Source organism: Sebastes fasciatus, chromosome 15, assembly GCF_043250625.1.
Source record: "Sebastes fasciatus isolate fSebFas1 chromosome 15, fSebFas1.pri, whole genome shotgun sequence".
Lineage (NCBI taxonomy): Eukaryota > Metazoa > Chordata > Actinopteri > Perciformes > Sebastidae > Sebastes > Sebastes fasciatus.
The window spans coordinates 9,475,687-9,495,209 of record NC_133809.1 but is presented as its reverse complement, the minus strand read 5'-3'; the positions used below and the strand labels follow the sequence as shown (position 1 = coordinate 9,495,209).

Sequence of the window (19,523 nt, the reverse complement as noted above, 5' to 3'; positions counted from 1 at the left end):
TCCCCTTTACAGACATGCCCACTTTATGATAATCCCTAGAGTTTGGGACAAATCATAGTCAAGTCAGCACACTGACAGCTGTTGTTGCCTGTTGGGCTTGAGTTTGTTATGATTTGAGCATATTTTTTATGCTAAATGTAGTACCTGTGAGGGTTTCTGGACAATATTTGTCATTGTTTTGTGTTGTTAATTGACTTCTATTAATAAATATATACATACATTTGCATAAAGCAAGCATATTTGCCCACTGCCCTGTTGATAAGAGTATTAAATACTTGACAAATCTCCCTTTATGTTACATTTTGATTATTTTTTTTAAAATTGTGATTAATTGTGATTAAATATTTTAACCAATTGACAGCCCTAGTTTAGATGTTTTAATTTTCTGAAATTACTCTTAATAAATCTCATTGGTAGGGTTAGTCAGCATATTTTCTATTATACAGACATTTTTCATTCACTTTCATGAATACAATAACATGTCAAAGGCATTTTTCATTCATTATTTGTTATATTCAAGTCCTAATTCAATCCAATTCCAAGCAAAGTGCCTGTGGACAATTAAAACAAGTAAGTATTAGGTTGTTTCCAGGCCAGGCAGCACGTTATAGGGACAGATTATCCCTCGTGGTGAAGTAAAAAGAGAGTAATTACTACACCTGAAGAAGTGAAGTGACTTTACTTTCAATTTTGTTAGTGATATTGACTGGCAGAGAGTTTGGTACTTACCGCAAAAGTTCCTTCTAACAAATAAAGTACAAGAGGTGTCATTTAAGTTGATCCACAGATTCTATCCAGTGAAACATTTCTTACAAAAGTTAAAGAGTGACATAGATGTAAATTGTTCCTTCTGCGAATCACATCCTGAAACTTGCTCTCATTTATTCTGGTCCTGTAAATTTACATGTGAATTGTGGAAAGATGTCAATAATTATATACTTGTTAACATTTTCTCAGATTTTTGCACTGACCTATAGAAATAGAAAAATATTTGGTTGCTATGATTACAGTGACAAAGACAGTAATGCATTTTTTCGTATTAATTTAATTTTTAATTCTCGCAAAGTTCCACATTCACAAATGTAAATTTACACCAAAAAAAGCGTAACTTCCACATTCAAGATTCAAAATTCAAGATTCAAGATGTGTATTGTCACGCCGGTTATACAGGTACAAACGTCTGAAATACTTTTTGCTGGGAAGCTCCATTCAAATAATAAGTTATACTGTATTACATTTACATTACAATTTCATTTACATTACAATTATAAAAGGAAATGTTTTCTACAAGGACATATTAAGAACATATACATTAAGAACATATACAGTATGTACAGTATAAGATATATTTTTCTTTGTATTTATGAAAGAAATGGATCTTTATCTGTCAACAATTTCTTCCTCATAAAAAAACAAAAAAGCAATGAAAACAATGAATAAATGAATACCTTTAAAGTTTTTAAGTGAAATGTGACTTTACTTTCCACAGTCCTGATTGGCTGCGCAGCGATGACGTAGGCTCGCAGCTATTGGTTCAATCTCAGATGAACGCTTCTGATTGGTCCGTCCGTCTTCTCATGACCTTTCACCTCCTTCATCCTCAGCAGCAGCAACATGCTAGTTGTAAACACTTCTCTATCCACTATGACATTCCTAAGTAACTTATTAGTCCTTGAACTTTGTGACAGGTTTGAGATATGACCCACACGGAGAGAGAGAGAAGCGGGTTGTTCTCTGAACGTTAACGGTGAGTAAATAAAGATATTACCTGCTAATTCCTTGTCAAACTGTGATGCTAATGAAGCTAAGCTAACTGAGATGATAGCTTCACCAGGTAGCTCTCAAGAAATCACAGTTTATTGTGTTGAAAGCAGTGATGAAGAGCAATGCCAGTTTACTAGTAGTTTGTTAACATGAAAGGCAAATGTCTCGTACTCAGATAAGCAACTTGCTAGTTTATTTTGATTCCCTAATTGCACTAACAAATACAGTGGTGCATTCAGGGAACACACTAGCATGATGAGACATCACTACTTTAACTACTTACTAAGATTGTGGAGAGAAAACAATATGGTATGTGACTATCCTATAATGTCTCAAAGGTAAAAACCCCATATTTAGATAAATATCTCATACATTTTATAGCTTTTTTTTATTGTTTATTGGATATCTTGCAATATCATTATCATTATTACTACTCATGTGTAATTCATAATGTGCAATATTTTCAGGTGGAATTTCATTTCATTCTCACTGTGCAATATCATTTTCCACTTGTGCAATTTTGTTAATAGTCTGTTTATAGTCAATACTGTATATACTGCTGCTATTTGTATACTTCCTTCTATTTAAATGGTTCATATTTTGTTACACTTTGTTTAGCTCTTTTTTTACTGAGTTAGCTGATGCTTCTTGTTTTTTGCACTATCCCCTTTGCTGCTGTACACTGCAAATTTCCCCACTGTGGGACTAATAAAAGAATATCTTATCTTATCTCTTATCTTATATAGAGAATATTGTGTCCACACCTGTAAGAAATACATCTCATGATTTGCCTTCTGTTCAGTTCATTTCTATGAAAGCATAAACAGGCTACAAGGATTTGAATGTTATACAGTAAGTAGGCCTAATTGAAAGTTAATTATGGAATTTAGTCATTGCTTAATATTTGATATTGTGCACCCATAGCACTGAATCTATAGCATTGAAAGATTTTGCTGCATAAAGCAACTATCTGATTTTTTTAAAAGTTTGAATCACACTCTTTGACATTTCCAGTAGGTAATTTCAAGATTTCAAAAATTAGATTTTTAATATATTGTTTAGGCTTCACAAAAAAATATATAAGTATAAAACAAACAATATGCAAATTTATCAAATTATATTGGTCATTTTCTGATCTGAAAATTCAAGTAAAAAATCAGGTTCCTCAAATTTAATTTGTGACATTCAGACACCCACAATAAAGATTAAAAATAAACATGATCCAAAGTTCAGATGAGCAACTGAAACTTGCTTTTTCTATATATTTATTTGTGACACCCTAAATGTATATATTGACACCAGGTTTCTCTCTGTAGTTTTCTGAGTCCTTCCAGAACCTTTCAGTATGTGGACACAAAGCTAACAAATATGTTTCTCTAGACTGATATTCTACATTACAGGAGGATAGTACTTTGAGACCATATTACAGCAGTGGCTTGCTAACTAAAAAACATTAACTACAAAGCTGATGGCCATGTCGAGAACGGAGCCCACAAACTGCGAAATCTGATTTGAGATCTGCAAAAACTCTCACAAGACTCACTGCCCGATGACCTATCCTAACCTTAACTATTCGAGGTCAATGCCTAATCCTAACAATCTCGCGAGAGTTTCCCCAGTTTGCAGGCTCCATTGTACACACGACCCTGACAACTGAGTAGGGACATGTAGTTTTAGTTGTAATAAATTGACCCAGCTGCTCCACAACCTAATCCCAACTCCATACAAATAATAAGAATTAGAATAAGCTAAAGTGAGAGGTTAACTAGCTTCTCTCTTGAAGAAACAGATTTATGATTCATCCCTCGTCTTTTTCTGCAGCCTGTTTTGCCGCCTGCACTCCAGTCATGGCGGGGATTTTCCAAAGAACACTAAGACTGAGGACAGCTCTCCGACATCTGAGCCCCAATAGCACCTTCTCATCAACGGCCACAGCAAGACTTTCACCTGTGGACCTCTGCAGTTCATTTCTTCACACCACCTCATGGCAGTTTGGAGTCCGCTGTCGAAAGCTGCACACTGGGGCAAACGGACCCAAGCTGTCCCTTTCTGCAGTCCCAGACAGGCTGCCTTTCTCCACAATAACTGAGGAGGATTTAGCTTTCTTCAGGAAGATCCTACCAGGCAGAGCCGTCACTGACCCGGACCTGCTGGAGTCCAGTAATGTGGATTGGCTCAAGTCAGTGAGAGGTGATGGCTAGAAATTAATTTAGCTCAGTCCACTTCAAGATATATATTCGTACACCAATTCACTAATGTCTTTCATCTTTCATTCAGGTTTCAGTGAATTGCTGCTGAGGCCTCAAACAACAGAGGAAATTTCTCAAATTCTCAAGTAAAGAACAAATAGTGGGTGGAAGGACAAATGCACAAGTGAGGGGTTTATATGGTGGTTAAAGTTGTTATATTTCCCCTCCTGTAGGTATTGTAATGGTCGTAATCTGGCGGTGAACCCTCAAGGAGGCAACACCGGGCTGGTTGGGGGCAGCGTGCCAGTTTATGATGAGATCATCCTCTCCACTGCCCTCATGAACAACATCCTTACCTTTGATAGTATCTCTGGTAAGTCTTAAAATGCTGAACTTTCACCCAAAATGAGTTGCCTGCCTTTTCCAAAAAAGTGTTATGTATTTACATCATATTTGACCAATCTTAAGAGATTATTTCCTCCATCTGTCAGGTATTCTGACCTGTCAGGCGGGTTGTGTCTTGGAGAACTTGTCCCTTTACTTGGAAGAGAAAGACTACATCATGCCACTTGATCTGGGAGCAAAAGGCAGTTGCCACATCGGGGGAAACGTGGCAACGAATGCAGGTGGACTCCGGCTGCTGCGATATGGTTCCTTACACGGGACTGTGCTGGGTCTGGAAGTGGTGAGTGGAGTAACTATATGATAAATGTTGACATTCTTCAACAACAAATATTGTATTTTTTTTTCTCTCTAAAATTTAGCTTTTAGCTTTAACTGTGGAGCGTTATTTGGCCTCCTTCTTGACACGCTAGCATGACATGGTTTGACATTGATACCAATGTATCTCTTAGATTTTTCTAGTTTCATATGATATCTGTGCCTTCACTCTAGCTCTAAACCTGCTACAGCCTCTGAAAGACGGTAAAGTCGGCTGGAGTGGAAGAGGTTAAAAAAAGCTAAAAGATCAACCCACTGATCTATGGTTGTGTGTATATGTATGTGTCATGTACAGGTGTTGGCAGATGGGCGAGTGCTGGACTGCTTGGCCACACTGCGGAAAGATAATACAGGATATGACCTCAAACAGCTCTTCATAGGGTCAGAGGGCACGCTGGGGGTCATCACTGGAGTGTCCATCCTTTGTCCACGGAAACCCAAATCTGTTAATGTTGTTTTTCTGGGTAAGATTTTCTCATTGCTTCTCTTTTTACAACCACTCAAACTATCTTTCCGTCATTGTTACACTATTATTGCCAAGTGTTGCAGAAAGTTAAGGACATTGTGTCACAGTCCAGTTGATAAATGTCAAGATGAGTTGGTTTTCATAGATTTGTTTTTTAATTCTCTTTAATTCTTATCAGGTTGTGAGACATTTGAGCAGCTGCTGCAGACGTTTCAGCTCTGCAGAGGCATGCTGGGAGAAATTCTGTCAGCCTACGAATTCCTGGACAGTGAATGTATGAGGCTGCTGAATACGCACCTCAAACTACACAATCCCATCTCTGGTAGGCACACACACACACACACACACACACACACACACATGCACACAGTTTATGAAGCATTTAAACACACACACACACACAGACATGACAAACTCTTTCCTCCATCTTGCAGATTGTCCTTTCTACGTTGTCATAGAAACGTCTGGATCCGACCCAACACATGACGGGGAGAAGCTCCACAATTTCTTAGAGGAAGCGATGACATCGTCATTGGTTACTGATGGGACTGTGGCGACTGAAGACTCAAAAATAAAGGTTTCCTATCTTTAAATGAATAAGTCTGTTAATAATCTACAACAAAATGAATAAAAGTATATATATGTGACTTGTTTTTAAAGATTCAAGTCTTCAGTAGGAATAAATAATGCCACAGACAGTGTAGGGAAATCGTAAAGTATTGAGAGACGGACTAACGCATTGTTTGTTCTGGTCCTTTTGTGGGATTTATTGACAATAACAATAATATAGAATATCTAATCCTTAAAACCTAAACTGAAGTGATCAGTTTCATACTAGGGTTGTTTAATTAATACTTCTGTGTTAACTCTGGAATCAGTCTACACCCATTTTTAGACTCAACTGTGTTTAAAATCCTGGTTTAGATGCAGATGATGATGATATAGATCTAATCAATCTTTCCATTTCTACTTTTTCAGGCTCTGTGGTCGATGCGTGAACGTGTCACGGAAGCACTGACTCACGAAGGCTTCACTTACAAGTATGACATCTCCCTTCCGGTGGAGCGGATCTACCAGCTGGTGACAGACATGAGGGAGCACCTGGGGGGCCGAGCCAAGAGTGTGGTGGGATACGGGCACGTAGGTAAGACAGGAAACGTTATTGTATTGCGGTAACGTGCGGTCAAGCCAGCCGTCACTCTCATCTCTGTGGTCAAATCGGCCGACGCTACGAATGTAGAGCACCCATATACTGACATTTATGTTAAATGCTACGTCCGGTTTTCAAAATAAGGTGTTAACAAAGGGAACTGTATGTGTAAAATACATATATGGAAATAAGATTGATTGGATTATATTCCCCAGAAGTATAAAAAAGTGTCCCTTATAAATAAAAAAAAAAATACCACTAATTTGTGAGGGAAATGTCTTTATTCTTTGATTTTTGGGTTGCTAGGAAAATCTCTGAATATCAAACATTTTTACTGTATCAGTTTAGATATTTTCCAAAGTAAAAGTCCATAGAAGTGTATGATTCAACTTTTAGTCTAGTGTTAAAAAAGTTAACAAAAATTGCAATAAATCGTAATACTTGTAGAATTGCAATGCTTAAAAATTGCAAAATGTATCGAATTGGTACCCAAGTATCATATCGAATCGAGAGATAGGTGTATCGTCCCAGCCCTAGAAGATGGAAAGACATGATTTCTTGGTAACTCTTTGTTTACTAAACCTACAACAGCTCGATCTCCATTCTGAAATACTGAGTAATTGTGGTATATCGGTGGTTTACACACACCTCACAAATTGATCCCTCGTCTCTTTCCATCTGTACTTTTAGGAGATGGAAACCTCCACCTCAACATCACCTCTCCTGCCAAAGACCCTGCTCTTCTCGCTGCCATCGAGCCCTTTGTCTTCGAGTGGACGGCCAGCTGTAACGGCAGCATCAGTGCAGAGCACGGGCTGGGCCTGAAGAAGAGGAACTGTATCTACTACAGTAAACCCAGCCAGGCTGTTGCTCTGATGGGTGATATCAAGACCATGCTGGACCCCAAGGGGATTCTCAACCCATACAAGACTCTACCAGATGACCTGAAATGAACCAAAGTGTCTCACTGCTGTGGGGTAAGTGGAATGTATACAGAGCTCATGCAGGATCTCCATCTTAGCTATAACCTTATTGCCACATGGTTTTTATTGCAGCTCATGCCCTTTCCTGTGATACCTTTTTCACACAGTTAGTGCCGAGCTGCAGGTTTTGCAAATTTCAGTGTCATCTGCACAAAGCATTACTTTCCCAATGGCATCCACTTCAACAACCTGCTGACTTTGTACTGTAGCAGTCTCCACACTTTGAATATTAGATGTGAAGTTACTGCTAAACGTTATAAACTACCTCTGCTACTCACACTTACAGAGTAGTTTTAGTCTGATCCACTCCTTATTCCTTAGAATATCCAACAAGTTTTAGATCTTAAAATGGCAATCCGTAAGATTTCAGTCCTGGTTGGTTTTGCGACACCCTATTTACTAGTGGTAACACCGTGATCGGGTTGTATGCTGCACACAGCATGAGTCTGCGAACAGCGAAAGTGAGCAGCTCTTCGTCTAACAGCTCACTGTGTCTGCGATTTCCTGTTCCATTACTCCTTGCAATATTTAAAACTGATCTGCTTTCAAAAAAATTACAATAATTTTTTTAGACGTATTTTTGATGAACTATAGCGGTCAGTGCCAAGCTCATTGACAAACACGTTGCATTTCCTGTGACTACTTCATAATAAAAGTCTACTCGTGTTTCGCAGTAACTTCACAGCATATTTTTGACTTTTTTTTTCCAACATACTATACTCTGACTTTTTTTATTTTTTCGACATGCCATACTATGACTTCTTTTTTTCGACATCCTGTACTATGACGTTTTTAATTTTTTCAACATACTATACTATGACTTTTTCATTTTTTTCGACATCCTATACTATGTTTTTTATTTTTTTGACATGCTATACATGACTTTTTAAATTTTTCGACATACTATACTATGACTTTTTTTCGACATACTATGAATTGTTTTTTCGACATCCTATACTAAGACGTTTTTTAAATTTTTTCGACATATTATACTCACTTTTTTTCAACATACTGTACTATGACTTTTAAATTTTTTTGACATACTATACTCTGACTTCTTAGTTCTCGACATACTGTACTGTCATTTTTTTTACATTTCCGACATACTATACTATGAATGCTCATGACATTGTTTTGTGGCACACTATACTATGACCTTTTTGTGACATTTTTATTGCATACTATAGTAAGACATTTTGACAACTTTTTCCGACAGCCCAAGAGGGGTTAAAGTACATGACATAAAAATCTTACAGTATAGATAATCACTAGGCAAGAGTGCATTAACTGTTTTATTACATATAAAAAAGACAAAGCAACATTTCTTTCGAAAACAAACCCAGCATTTGTGAAGAAATGAATTTGTAACCGTACATCTAGGCAACTTTATCTGTTTATAATGAATCTTGAATTAACAGTTTCCAAATGAAGATGGAGTGTTTTTCTTGTTATTCAGGCAACTTGTAGTGTGGCATGATGGAAGATGAGAAGTTAATGGAAGCCCACCTTGCTACAGAAAATAACTTCACCTCCAATATCTTAAAAATGTTAGCTCTACCACAAACAAGTCTTCCATGATTCCTCTCTGCTTGCACAGAAGAGCCACAGTGAGTTTAGAAGTGTGCCAGGCAGAGAGGATCACATTCTTATTATAAGATACAGACTAATGCCTATTGGCAGGAACTTACTGTGCATCTTCTCAAGGAACCAACAGGATAATTGTGTATCTGTAGTATTTTATCCTATAATCCTATAAACAAGCTCAGTGGAAACAATTTCCTACCTTTTCCTCCATTTCTCAACAAATCATTTCTTACTAGCTCCAATAATGACAATATGGGTACAGAAAGTCCAGTAGAGTAAATGCCTACGTATACAGTCCGTTTCACCCACCATCAGTCTTACATTATCTTCAGTAGTGTGGTAGCAGTGGAGATTTAATAAATATCATACTATTTTTATAAAGTTGAAAACAAAATTTGATACGATTGGCTCTTTTCCTTTTTGTATGTGAACATATTTGTGTGGATTGTAGTGCGAGTCTTTGTGGCGATAGTTGGCATGTTCTAATAAAGCTAAATGAGTGAAACACTTCTGATTGTCTCTGAGAAGAATGCCGCCGCCACCACCACCACATGCCAAAAACACTGGCTGGGTATCAGAAATTGAATTGCAAGAGACTCTCAGTATGTGTTTGATGTGTGTGTGTAAGCAGTCTTTCATGGGCGTTAAAGCATTGGGATGGAGTACTACAATATGCCATCCTTGTTCTTCACACTCGGTAACAGTCTACAGAGTTCAGGCCAGTGTGAGCACAATGGCAACTAGTTTGTGTCCTGTAACGAAGGCTGGCTTTTTCAGACTGGGAAGGTCCAAACGTCTGTGGGCTCCAAGTCATAGAGGGATGTCGGTGGAAGGCAACCACAGAGAAAGTGAGAGAGCAAGAGAAGAATGCGGTTGGATGACAGTTGAACAACTCTTTCCTCTGGTCCTCTGTCCGTCCCCCTTATCGTCCTTCCTCATTTTACAAACGCCGGGTCTTCTCTAAGCCGATCCCTGACATTAGGCAGCTGCCAAGGCTCCTCTCCCTCTCACGACTCCTTGCCCTTCTCCAGAGAGCTGTGAATCTTGTCCAGGGTTTTCTTGATGCGCAGTGCGGTTAGCCTTGCAGAGGGGTTCTGGTACCAACACTCCTTCATCAGTTTCACCAGAGCAGAGAGAGTCTGAGAGAGAGGGGAGAAACAGAGGATGAAGACGAGGGGGAAATGAAGAGTCATGCAGTGACTGGACATACTAAACGATGACTTTTAATGATTGAAATTATTATACATATCGTACAGTATGTTGAAAGAAGTTATAGTATAATATCGAAGAAAGTGATAGTATGGTATGTTAAAATAACTTTGTGTATAGTAAGTCAAAAAAGTCATAGTATGTCAAAGGTCATAGTATGTCGATAAACGTGAAACAAGTCATGGTATAGTATGTTGAAAAAAGTGATAAAAAGACGTTTTTTGACATATAGTACTATGACTCTTTTCATAAAACTTTTTGACATATTATACTGTGACTTTTTTTTCAAAACAATTTTCAACATGCTATACTATGACTCTTCATAAAAGTATTTGATATACTATACTAAGACTTTTTTTCATGAAATTTTTCAACATACTATACTATGACTTTTATTCAAGTCATAAAATAGAATGTTGAAAATATTAAAGTCATATAGTATGTAGTATTTTTTTTTTTAAAAACTCATGCTATAGTTTGTCTAAAAATAAAAGTCATAGTATGGCGAAACATTTTTAAAAGTCATAGTATATAGTGTGTTTAAAAAAAAGTCATATTATAGTATGTCGAAAACATTTAAAAAGTCATAGTATAGTATGTCGAAAAAAAGTTTTTAAAAAGTCATAGTATATTATGCTGAAGAAAAGAGTCAAAAATACTTATAGTATAGTATATAAAAAAAAGTTATAGTGTAGCATGTCCAAAAAAATATTTCAAACGTTATAGTATTTCTAAAAAAATTAATTGTATAGAATGTCAAAAAAAGTAAAAAAAAGAGTTGTAAAAAAAGTCATAGCATAGTTTGTCAAAAAAAGGTCATATTATATTATGTCATAAAAAATTTCACAGTATATCATGAAAAAATTCATCGTATATATAGAATGTCATAAAAAAGTAATTTTACAGTATGTCAAAGAAATGCCATCGTATAGTATATCATAAAAATGTCATAGTATAGCATACCCTAAATACACTGATACAGTATACGTAATAGACTAATACTTACAGGATCAGAGAACCACCGATTGGGAATGAAAGGCCTCTGCTGCTCCACACACACCACCTTCCTCATGTCGTCGAAGCTGGGGTCATTTGGCACCTGATCGTAGAACGGTGGCTTGTATTCCTCAACAATACCTGGAAAATCAAATTGAGATAATAGAGATGATTGCAAGTAACTGGAGCAATATGATGAACGAGTGGTGAATTAGGTCTTCCTCATAACAGCAGGGCCTGAAGCCGATAAGAATAGACAATAGTATATAAGAATAAATAAGTAATTAATGTCACAGCCCTAAAACATGCACCACATTCATGCCACTCACCATTGCTGTATGTTCGTCTTGCTATCTCCCATAGCACCAACCCAAAGGCCCAGATGTCCACTCTCTTATAGGCATCGAAGCAGTCTGTCTGAATGGTCTCGTCCAGCACTTCAGGTGCCATGTAACGCTTAGTGCCAACCTTCGGATTGTTGCCCACATCCAGCAGGTTGTCTGCCTGGGAGTGGGTCACAGCCAGCCCTGTAACATGCAGTTACATACAGTATTTTAGTAGGACTTAAAAAAACAATCTGTGCTGATATAGAAATAGTAAAAGATGGGCCTATACAAAGACAGGCCCTGAGACACGTCACTAGAAACGCATCGCCACTAAAACCATTGTTTTCCTATGGTATGCCGCACCTGCTCTCCTGTGCCGCACGTCACGTTTTCCTAGCGGCTTTTAGACACGCAGAAAAGATTAAATATTCTAAATTTTTCGCACATCCAGTGTCCGATGGAATGGGTGCTGGATCAAAAAAATATCTAGCAGAATTACTGCTTTGGGCTTCACTACTTCACAGCACAGCAACAGAAAGAGTTCGATGTCTTGAATCCTTTTTCCCCGTTAATTACATTTGATCGCCTAGTTGCACATGCAGCCCCGCTCCACAGGTGCACCACGCTGCTTTGCCAAGCCGTTTTTGAAGCGGATGCATCTATAGTGATGCACCTCGGTGTGATCATGCCCATACTGTGCAAAAGAAAAGAAGACTGCAACCCAATGAATGGACACAATGCTGGTTTCCAAACATTACAAAAAAATGCTCAGAAGCAAGAGATGCAGTCAACCTATTTGTTTGATTATCATAATGTATTTTGTATGAGAATCATTAGGCATCAACAAAACAATGTTTGTTTACAATTCAGACAAGATTCTTTTCTGTGATCTAATCCTTCTGTGATTTTATTTTGATGTCATCTGTGTAAAATGTCTGTTTACTATTGAGCCATAAAAATAAACTTTGAAAAAAATCAAAAATAAATTGGCCTGTTAATGCTGCTAAAACATGTAGCAGAGAGCAACAGGTGGGTTGGTTTGTCTGAAGCATGAAGTACTGGACAATCCAAAGACTAACAGATTAATAGTAGAAGAAAGTAAAATAACAGACTGACCCAGGTCTGCGATGCAGCAGCGCAGCTCCTTTGTGACCAGGATGTTTTTGCTCTTCAGGTCCCGGTGTGCGATGGCCGGTTTCCCCTCTGTGCCGAAGATCTCTGTGTGCAGGTGCACCAGGCCGCAAGCTATCGACGCCGCCATCGCCAAGCCCTCTGACGTCTCCACGGCAACCCGTTGCAAGTAGTCATAAAGCGAGCCGTTCTCATGGAAATGGGTGATGAGCCACAGCTGGGTGCTGGAGTTGCGAGAGGTCATGTCGGACGCCATGAAGCCTGGAAGGAGAGACGGGGTGCGGCACACAGAACAACATGACAGATGAGAATAAAACTTGAAAGATCATCAAAATGTGTATTATTTATTTATTTGCTATTATGCCCGATTGCATTATATTATTACATTATTATTTATTAATAAAAACTATTTAAATTGGAATGGGTCTATAACTTTCATATTGCCGTACTTGATGACAGTTTTATAAAAGTAATAGCTCACTTCAGACCGTGATATGTTAGGGGGTTGTTGTCCTGTCGTGATCTATTGCTTATACATACATATACAGTATATATATATACACACACACATGCATACATACTGTATATATACTTAAATACACATGCATACATACTGTATATATACTTATATACACATGCATACATACTGTATATATACATATATACACATGCATACATACTGTATATATACATATATACACATGCATACATACTGTATATATACTTAAATACACATGCATACATATGCATACATATTATATAACACACTCACCGAGTATGTTATCATGTCTTAGCAGCACAGTGTTGTAGATCTCTGTCTCTCTGAACCAGGACTTCTCATCTCTTGAGGAGAAGATTTTTACCGCCACGTTCTCCCCCTGCCACTGGCCCCGCCACACCTCTCCATACCTCCCTTTGCCTGGAGAAGAGAGATGAGAAAAGGAAAAAATCAGAGACGTTGTCTGCATTTAGAAATCTAATGTCTCCACATCAACAGCACAAAGCTGCACGAAAGCACATTTTTCCAATTCCAATCTGGTACAAACTGTACTGTGTGGTACAAGACAGGATCTCAAAGCATGTGACCTACATACTTTCATTTGGAATTTGCCATGATAATGAGTAAACCTTACATCACCAACCTAAGATAAGTGTCATAATTTCTAAATATGGTCGACACCACAAAGAATGGAAAGACAAAGAAACACATGACTTGTGTTTTGACAGTTGCTTTAAACCAGTGATTCTTAAAGTGGGGTCTGTGGCACTCTGCGAAATAATTTGCTATAAATTAAAAACGTTGTGCTGTATCATTAAAAACCGCAGATCGACAGATGAGGTCATATCATTCCCATTGCAAGTAAGATAATATGTACAGTAGCCTGCTCGTTTGAATCATTTTGTTCAGTTTGTCATATTTTATCTAAATATTATGCCGGTTGTGAATTTACTCCGTAAGGCTCTAATCAATAGAATCAGTTTCTGAATCCAACCTGCAGATGAACGGTGGTGTTTTTTTATACGTACCTACACACTCCATCAGGCTGATCTGCCTGGCCACAGTTCTCTGGACGAGGAAGGGAAGACCTGAACCACTGCCTGACGTACACGAGTGGTCCAACAGGTCCTGAAGACAGACACAGATATCAGATTAGCTGCGTACGCCATCATCTTAAGAAGGAACATATGTATACACACATCACATGTAGGTGCAAAGCTACTAAACTTCAGCAGCGACAAAGATCTGACTGGGATGGAAACACTGTCTATTTATAAAAAGAAAATGTGGTTTGTGTAGGCGTTACTCTTTGTCTATGTCAAAAGCTTTTCCTGCTCTACAGACATTTGGGGCATAATTAAGGCACAGACAGCAGGAAATAAGAGTGAAAATGGTTATGACCAAAACACTTTAATGTTGGAGTTAAATCAGGGTGCCTGTAAGTTTCACTAATTGGATGGTTTTATACACCTTGTGAATGCCAATTAAAATAGAATAATATGACAGATTTTATTCAGTGATAAAAAAAATAGAAAGCAGCTTTTGTCCTTTCACGTTCGAATGAATTTATTGTCTCTATAGATGACCAGAGCATCATAAAACCATATTAGACTTTACAAAAGCGAATTTGAAACACAAAAAGCAATGAGCACCATTAAAGGCCATACATTTTGATCAATCATATAATCTGACAGTCTTCACCTTGACTTGTAGATACCCTGAAATAACATTTTCAAAATAATGCCTGGGAGGGGAAAATACCGTGCCAATACAGATGAACACATTGTTAAAGCTGAAGGTGAGAAGAACATGTTTCAAAACTCTTTTCATTGTTTCAACAAGGATCTCTCTTATTCTTACCGCTAAAGTGCTGTCTCCCACATTGGAGGTGATGAGGCCATCTATGGCTCCCTGCTCGGTGTCAAACTCCTGCAGCCTCTGCAGACGGCCGTGATGGAGCCTCCTGCAGGCCAAAACTGACACTACAGACAGCAGAGCCAGAACCACCACTGGACCGAGGACAAAGAGAGCCAAAGTCTCCACACGGTACCGAACTGGCTCACCTTCTGGGGCTGTGGACAAAAAGGAAAAATTAGATAGTGACATGACTTGCCTTTTGTCAGATTATTTAACCTCTTTCACCCCTTGAGGGCACCAGCTCAGTTTTAGAGCTATAGTGAAGGTACTGGCATCATATGAAACTAGAAAAACCTAAGGAAACCATCGGTACCAAGCATGTTATGCTAACATGTCGTGGTTAAATAACGCTCCGAAGTTACGCTAAATTCCTTTTGAAAATGGCTTCGCCATCCAATTTTTATCAATTCTTGAATGGTAAAAAATGGTAAATTTAACACTAAATCTGTGTAACAAATACTATCAACCCAAAAATTGCTGCAACAACTTACGAGACATAAATGAACATGGGAAAGGCCATCATATACTTCCATCATAATGTTCTTAGCCCTTAAACACTTTTAAAATGGATTTTAATTAATTAATTATGTTTTTTTAACTTCTGATTCATGACTAGAACAATTTGACACACAGTGCTGAGCTGCATCTCAAATTAATCTTCAGGTTCTCAGCTTTCAGATAATGTACACCACTTCTATGTGACATCTACTGTTGACTTGCTATCTCCCCCAAAAGACCTTCTGTACCCCCCTAAAAAAGACCAAAAACATGTCTATGGTAAAGAGTGGTGGAGTGGAAGAGGTTAATAGACAGCTACAGGAAATGATTGTGTTTTACAATTCCCTTCCTTGCTAAAATAAAGTATGTTATGATCTAATATCAACCTGTTGGAAGCAGAGACATCAGCAAATTGGTGGTGTTGCCGTTGCACATGTCCTCGGAGCAACAGGAAATGGCATGTTGGGAGGACGGAGCTGTGGAGCACTGCAATTGGATTTTCTGCGACCCCTTCAGGCAGCCACGCTCAAACAACATCCCGCTGCTTCCGACTTTGACAGAGGAGAAGCACCGGGTACCGTGGCACTGGGTGTCCAGGCATTTCATCTTATCACACACACACACCAACTGTACATCTGTGGAAGAGATGATATGAGTTCATGCTGTTTTGCAGGTCAGAGAAACACATACACACACTGATGACTTATTTAGGGCAGCAAGCCAACAGAAAGACTTTTACCTCACCAACTTTGTCACTCTCACTCATAATAACAAGCTGCTCAACTGGCAAAACATAACTGTCAGCTAAAAGACAGACAAGCAGCAATGGGCACTCTGATCACCCTCTAGTAGAGCGGTTCCCAACTTTTTTTCTGAAGGGAACCCTTCTCTATCATTGAGTAAACTGATGATCCCTGACTAAGTGACATATTTTACCGATATTTCATATTATATTCAATATATGACTGTACAGAACAACTGATAAACTGTACATTTAACCCAAATAGTGAAGCCAAAAACTGCAGGAAGTGACGCCTAGGAGTGAATCTTCCCTGAATAACTAAAGGTTAAAAAATAAATATATATATATATATATATATATGTATATATATATACACATATATATATATACAGTATATACCTAGTATCACGAAGATGGATTTGTGGTATTTTTGTTTACTTATAGCCTAATACCATCGGACACTCTGTCCATACACCGTTAAACCGTTTAACGCACTTCTGTTACGCCATGTAAACAAACCATGTACCTATCAACTGTGAGCTCCAGATCAGACTAGAGACGTAGCCACTTAAAAGATGGGAGAGTAGTACTTGCTATCTTCCGACGTCTGTGTTTTTTAAACAGAAAACACGGGTTTTATACTGTGATATTTACTGGAAATGACAATACAGCCATCAGGAGCCTAAGTAAAGGCTCCAGGCAATCTCCCTCCAGCCAGCTGTCACCTTATTTAGGTGTTTGTATTGAAATGAGGAGGTATCGTGTCAGATAAGTCCTCATTTTATCTTCACCAATCAGCCGTTCCTCATCTGCTAGAATAAGGAATAAATAGAAACAGGGCGTCTGACAAAAGTTAAGCTAAAACACGCACACTGCGCAGCGCTTCGTCGCTCACGGTCAGTTAGTTCATTCCAATAGAGAACAATGCAATCAAACTGATCTGTTTGGAGGGTGTAATATGTAAGCTACACACATCCCAAAACATTAGACCTCTCTGCGTTGTATACATTACATTCACTCTAGATTTTGTTTTGTGAACCCCCAACCTTAAAGTTCAAACTGCGCCTATGGCTGCCAGCCACATATGTTGCTCATGAGCGTTTGAGTGCACAGTAAGAAAAGACAACCGATAAGATGGAGACAATTGAGAACAATACCTGAGTCCTCAGCTGATGTCTGCAGGGCCTGCAGCAAGAGCAGCAGAAGGACGTGGAGACTGCAACGAGCCATGTTTCAGTGCACTGACACAGAGAGGGAGGGCAAGAGGAGCCAGAGAGAGTTCAAATGAGTACACTATTGCAAAGAGGATAATTACATTTACCCCATCTATGTTTTTCTGATGATGCCTGCCAACGCTTCAGACAGAAAGGAAGAAACAATGTATAATGGCTGTATGCCAATAGTCCTCTATCTGTCTTTGTCAAAGCTTTATTTAAAACACATGACTGATTATGGAACAAACTGCAGCCATTTCAAAGAGAAACCAGCTGCAATATATTTACACTATTAATTTCTTTTTTTCAAAGGTCTTCTTATTAATTGTCAATTATCAATAGAACAGTCACTATACAGGGAAAGTTAATTTTGTTTTTCTGAACAACACTCACCGGTGACACAACACATCAATCAATCAATCATACCTGACAACAACATACACACAAACAGCCACAGCTGGCCTCAAAAGACCTAACTGATTCTTAATCATGGATACATAAAATTCAAATTGTAGAGAATACAACACAGGAAGAGTATCCACAAATAAGACATGAAATAATAAGAAGAGAAAAAATATAAATAATAATAAAAAAAATATATATATATATATACCTACATACACACACACAAACATATATATACACACATACACATATCCATATATACATACATATATACACATACAGAAAAATAGAGAAAAATAAAAATAATAATAATAATGATAATAATTAATAAATTTAAAAAAAAATTAAAAAGGAAAAAGAAGATACTACTACTGGCTACTCAGAGATGACTGTAGTGGGTTTCTCAAAAAACTGACAAGAATTTTAAAGAGCTTAAAAAGATAAACCCTGACATTGCTACCGAAGGCATAGACATTGATTTATTTATTCATTATTCATCATTATTATTATTTTTTTCTTCTATTTGAATATGTGTGTGTGTGTGTATATATATGGATATGTGTATATATGTATGTGTGTATATATATGTTTGTGTGTGTGTGTGTGTGTATATATATGTGTGTGTGTGTGTATATATGTATGTGTGTATATGTGTATATATGTTTGTGTGTGTGTGTGTGTATATGGATATGTGTATATATGTATGTGTGTATATATATGTTTGTGTGTGTGTGTGTGTATATATGGATATGTGTATGTGTGTATGTGTGTATATATATGTTTGTGTGTGTGTGTGTATATATATGTGTGTGTGTGTGTATATATGTATGTGTGTATATGTGTATATATGTTTGTGTGTGTGTGTGTATATATATATATGTTTGTGTGTGTGTGTGTATATATATGTGTGTGTGTGTGTATATATGTATGTGTGTATATGTGTATATATGTTTGTGTGTGTGTGTGTATATATGGATATGTGTATATATGTATATGTGTATATGTTTGTGTGTGTGTGTGTGTATATGGATATGTGTATATATGTTTGTGTGTATGTAGGTATATATATATATTTTAAATTATTATTTAATTTGTTTTCTCTGCAATGCAAGTCCATAATATACTTGTGCTTAGTTCTTAAGTTGTTGATTAACAATCTTATTATTACTTTAAAGGTAACATTTCTCTCCTGGAGCTGCTGCTCTGCAAGATAACAATTCATGCAGCATTGGTAAGAACTAGATAGCATAACAATAACACAGCCAACACCTTGCATTTCAATGTCACAGCCTCTGGTTTAGACAACCAAAGCAAAGCTATCAGCAACCCCCCCGTAGTATATCTCCCAGACTGTGTGCCTGGCTGTTTGCTGTGGCTAACAGGCCATTAACAAGCGGTTTTACTGGCCGTCTAGAGGCGTCTCTGAGGCGCCAGTCACACAGACGTCTGCTGCTGCTGCTAGCCTGCAAGCTAAGCTAAGCTAACGTTAGCTTACAGAGCACACAAGGCGCAGCCTGGTTAGCAGGACGATAACACTCAAAAACAGAGACATATAAATCATCCACATACCTGGCACACACGACACACAGCCTCTAACTCATCCTGCGGTGTTTGTGTATCCCTATATTAGGTTTAAATGATCGTTTTGAGTGTTATTTTGCGGTGTGAGACGCAGAAAGCAGGACCACAGCCCAGCCCACCTACTGGCTGTGTCTAGCTACACATGACGT

At 37.9% G+C, this 19,523-nt stretch overlaps 2 protein-coding genes across 4 annotated transcripts; one reads left to right on the top strand and one right to left on the bottom strand.

The window, feature by feature from the left end:
* Positions 1–1,586: 1,586 nt before the first annotated feature.
* d2hgdh (D-2-hydroxyglutarate dehydrogenase) lies at positions 1,587–12,928 on the top strand. Of its 3 annotated transcripts, none has more exons than XM_074659820.1 (11): positions 1,587–1,747; positions 3,586–3,947; positions 4,049–4,099; positions 4,187–4,326; positions 4,445–4,638; positions 4,969–5,137; positions 5,318–5,461; positions 5,574–5,716; positions 6,118–6,283; positions 6,980–7,266; positions 12,562–12,928. In XM_074659820.1, the coding sequence occupies exons 2-10, from the start codon at positions 3,928–3,930 to the stop codon at positions 7,240–7,242; spliced, it is 1,290 nt and encodes a 429-aa protein (XP_074515921.1). In that variant the 5' UTR covers positions 1,587–1,747; positions 3,586–3,927; the 3' UTR covers positions 7,243–7,266; positions 12,562–12,928. The 3 variants fall into 3 exon arrangements, with proteins under 3 accessions (XP_074515921.1, XP_074515919.1, XP_074515920.1); XM_074659818.1 differs by having other exon boundaries at positions 3,586–3,954; positions 4,042–4,099; XM_074659819.1 differs by lacking the exon at positions 1,587–1,747 and adding an exon at positions 3,089–3,107 and having other exon boundaries at positions 3,586–3,954; positions 4,042–4,099.
* acvr1l (activin A receptor, type 1 like) lies at positions 8,430–19,523 on the bottom strand. Its single transcript, XM_074659821.1, has 10 exons — positions 19,363–19,523; positions 17,332–17,415; positions 15,819–16,067; positions 14,878–15,089; positions 14,046–14,145; positions 13,291–13,437; positions 12,504–12,779; positions 11,391–11,588; positions 11,072–11,202; positions 8,430–9,995 (listed from the first exon to the last, which is right to left on the bottom strand). The coding sequence occupies exons 2-10, from the start codon at positions 17,402–17,404 to the stop codon at positions 9,864–9,866; spliced, it is 1,518 nt and encodes a 505-aa protein (XP_074515922.1). The 5' UTR covers positions 17,405–17,415; positions 19,363–19,523; the 3' UTR covers positions 8,430–9,863.

Coding starts and splice junctions, on each gene's coding strand:
- d2hgdh (XM_074659818.1), top strand. CDS start 3,612: ATGGCGGGGATTTTCCAAAGAACACTAAGACTGAGGACAGCTCTCCGA. Junction 5,138..5,317: donor TGTTAATGTTGTTTTTCTGG/GTAAGATTTTCT, acceptor AATTCTTATCAG/GTTGTGAGACATTTGAGCAG. Junction 5,717..6,117: donor CTGAAGACTCAAAAATAAAG/GTTTCCTATCTT, acceptor CTACTTTTTCAG/GCTCTGTGGTCGATGCGTGA.
- acvr1l (XM_074659821.1), bottom strand. CDS start 17,404: ATGGCTCGTTGCAGTCTCCACGTCCTTCTGCTGCTCTTGCTGCAGGCC. Junction 15,090..15,818: donor GATGTCTCTGCTTCCAACAG/GTTGATATTAGA, acceptor TTTTGTCCACAG/CCCCAGAAGGTGAGCCAGTT. Junction 11,203..11,390: donor AAGACGAACATACAGCAATG/GTGAGTGGCATG, acceptor TTGATTTTCCAG/GTATTGTTGAGGAATACAAG.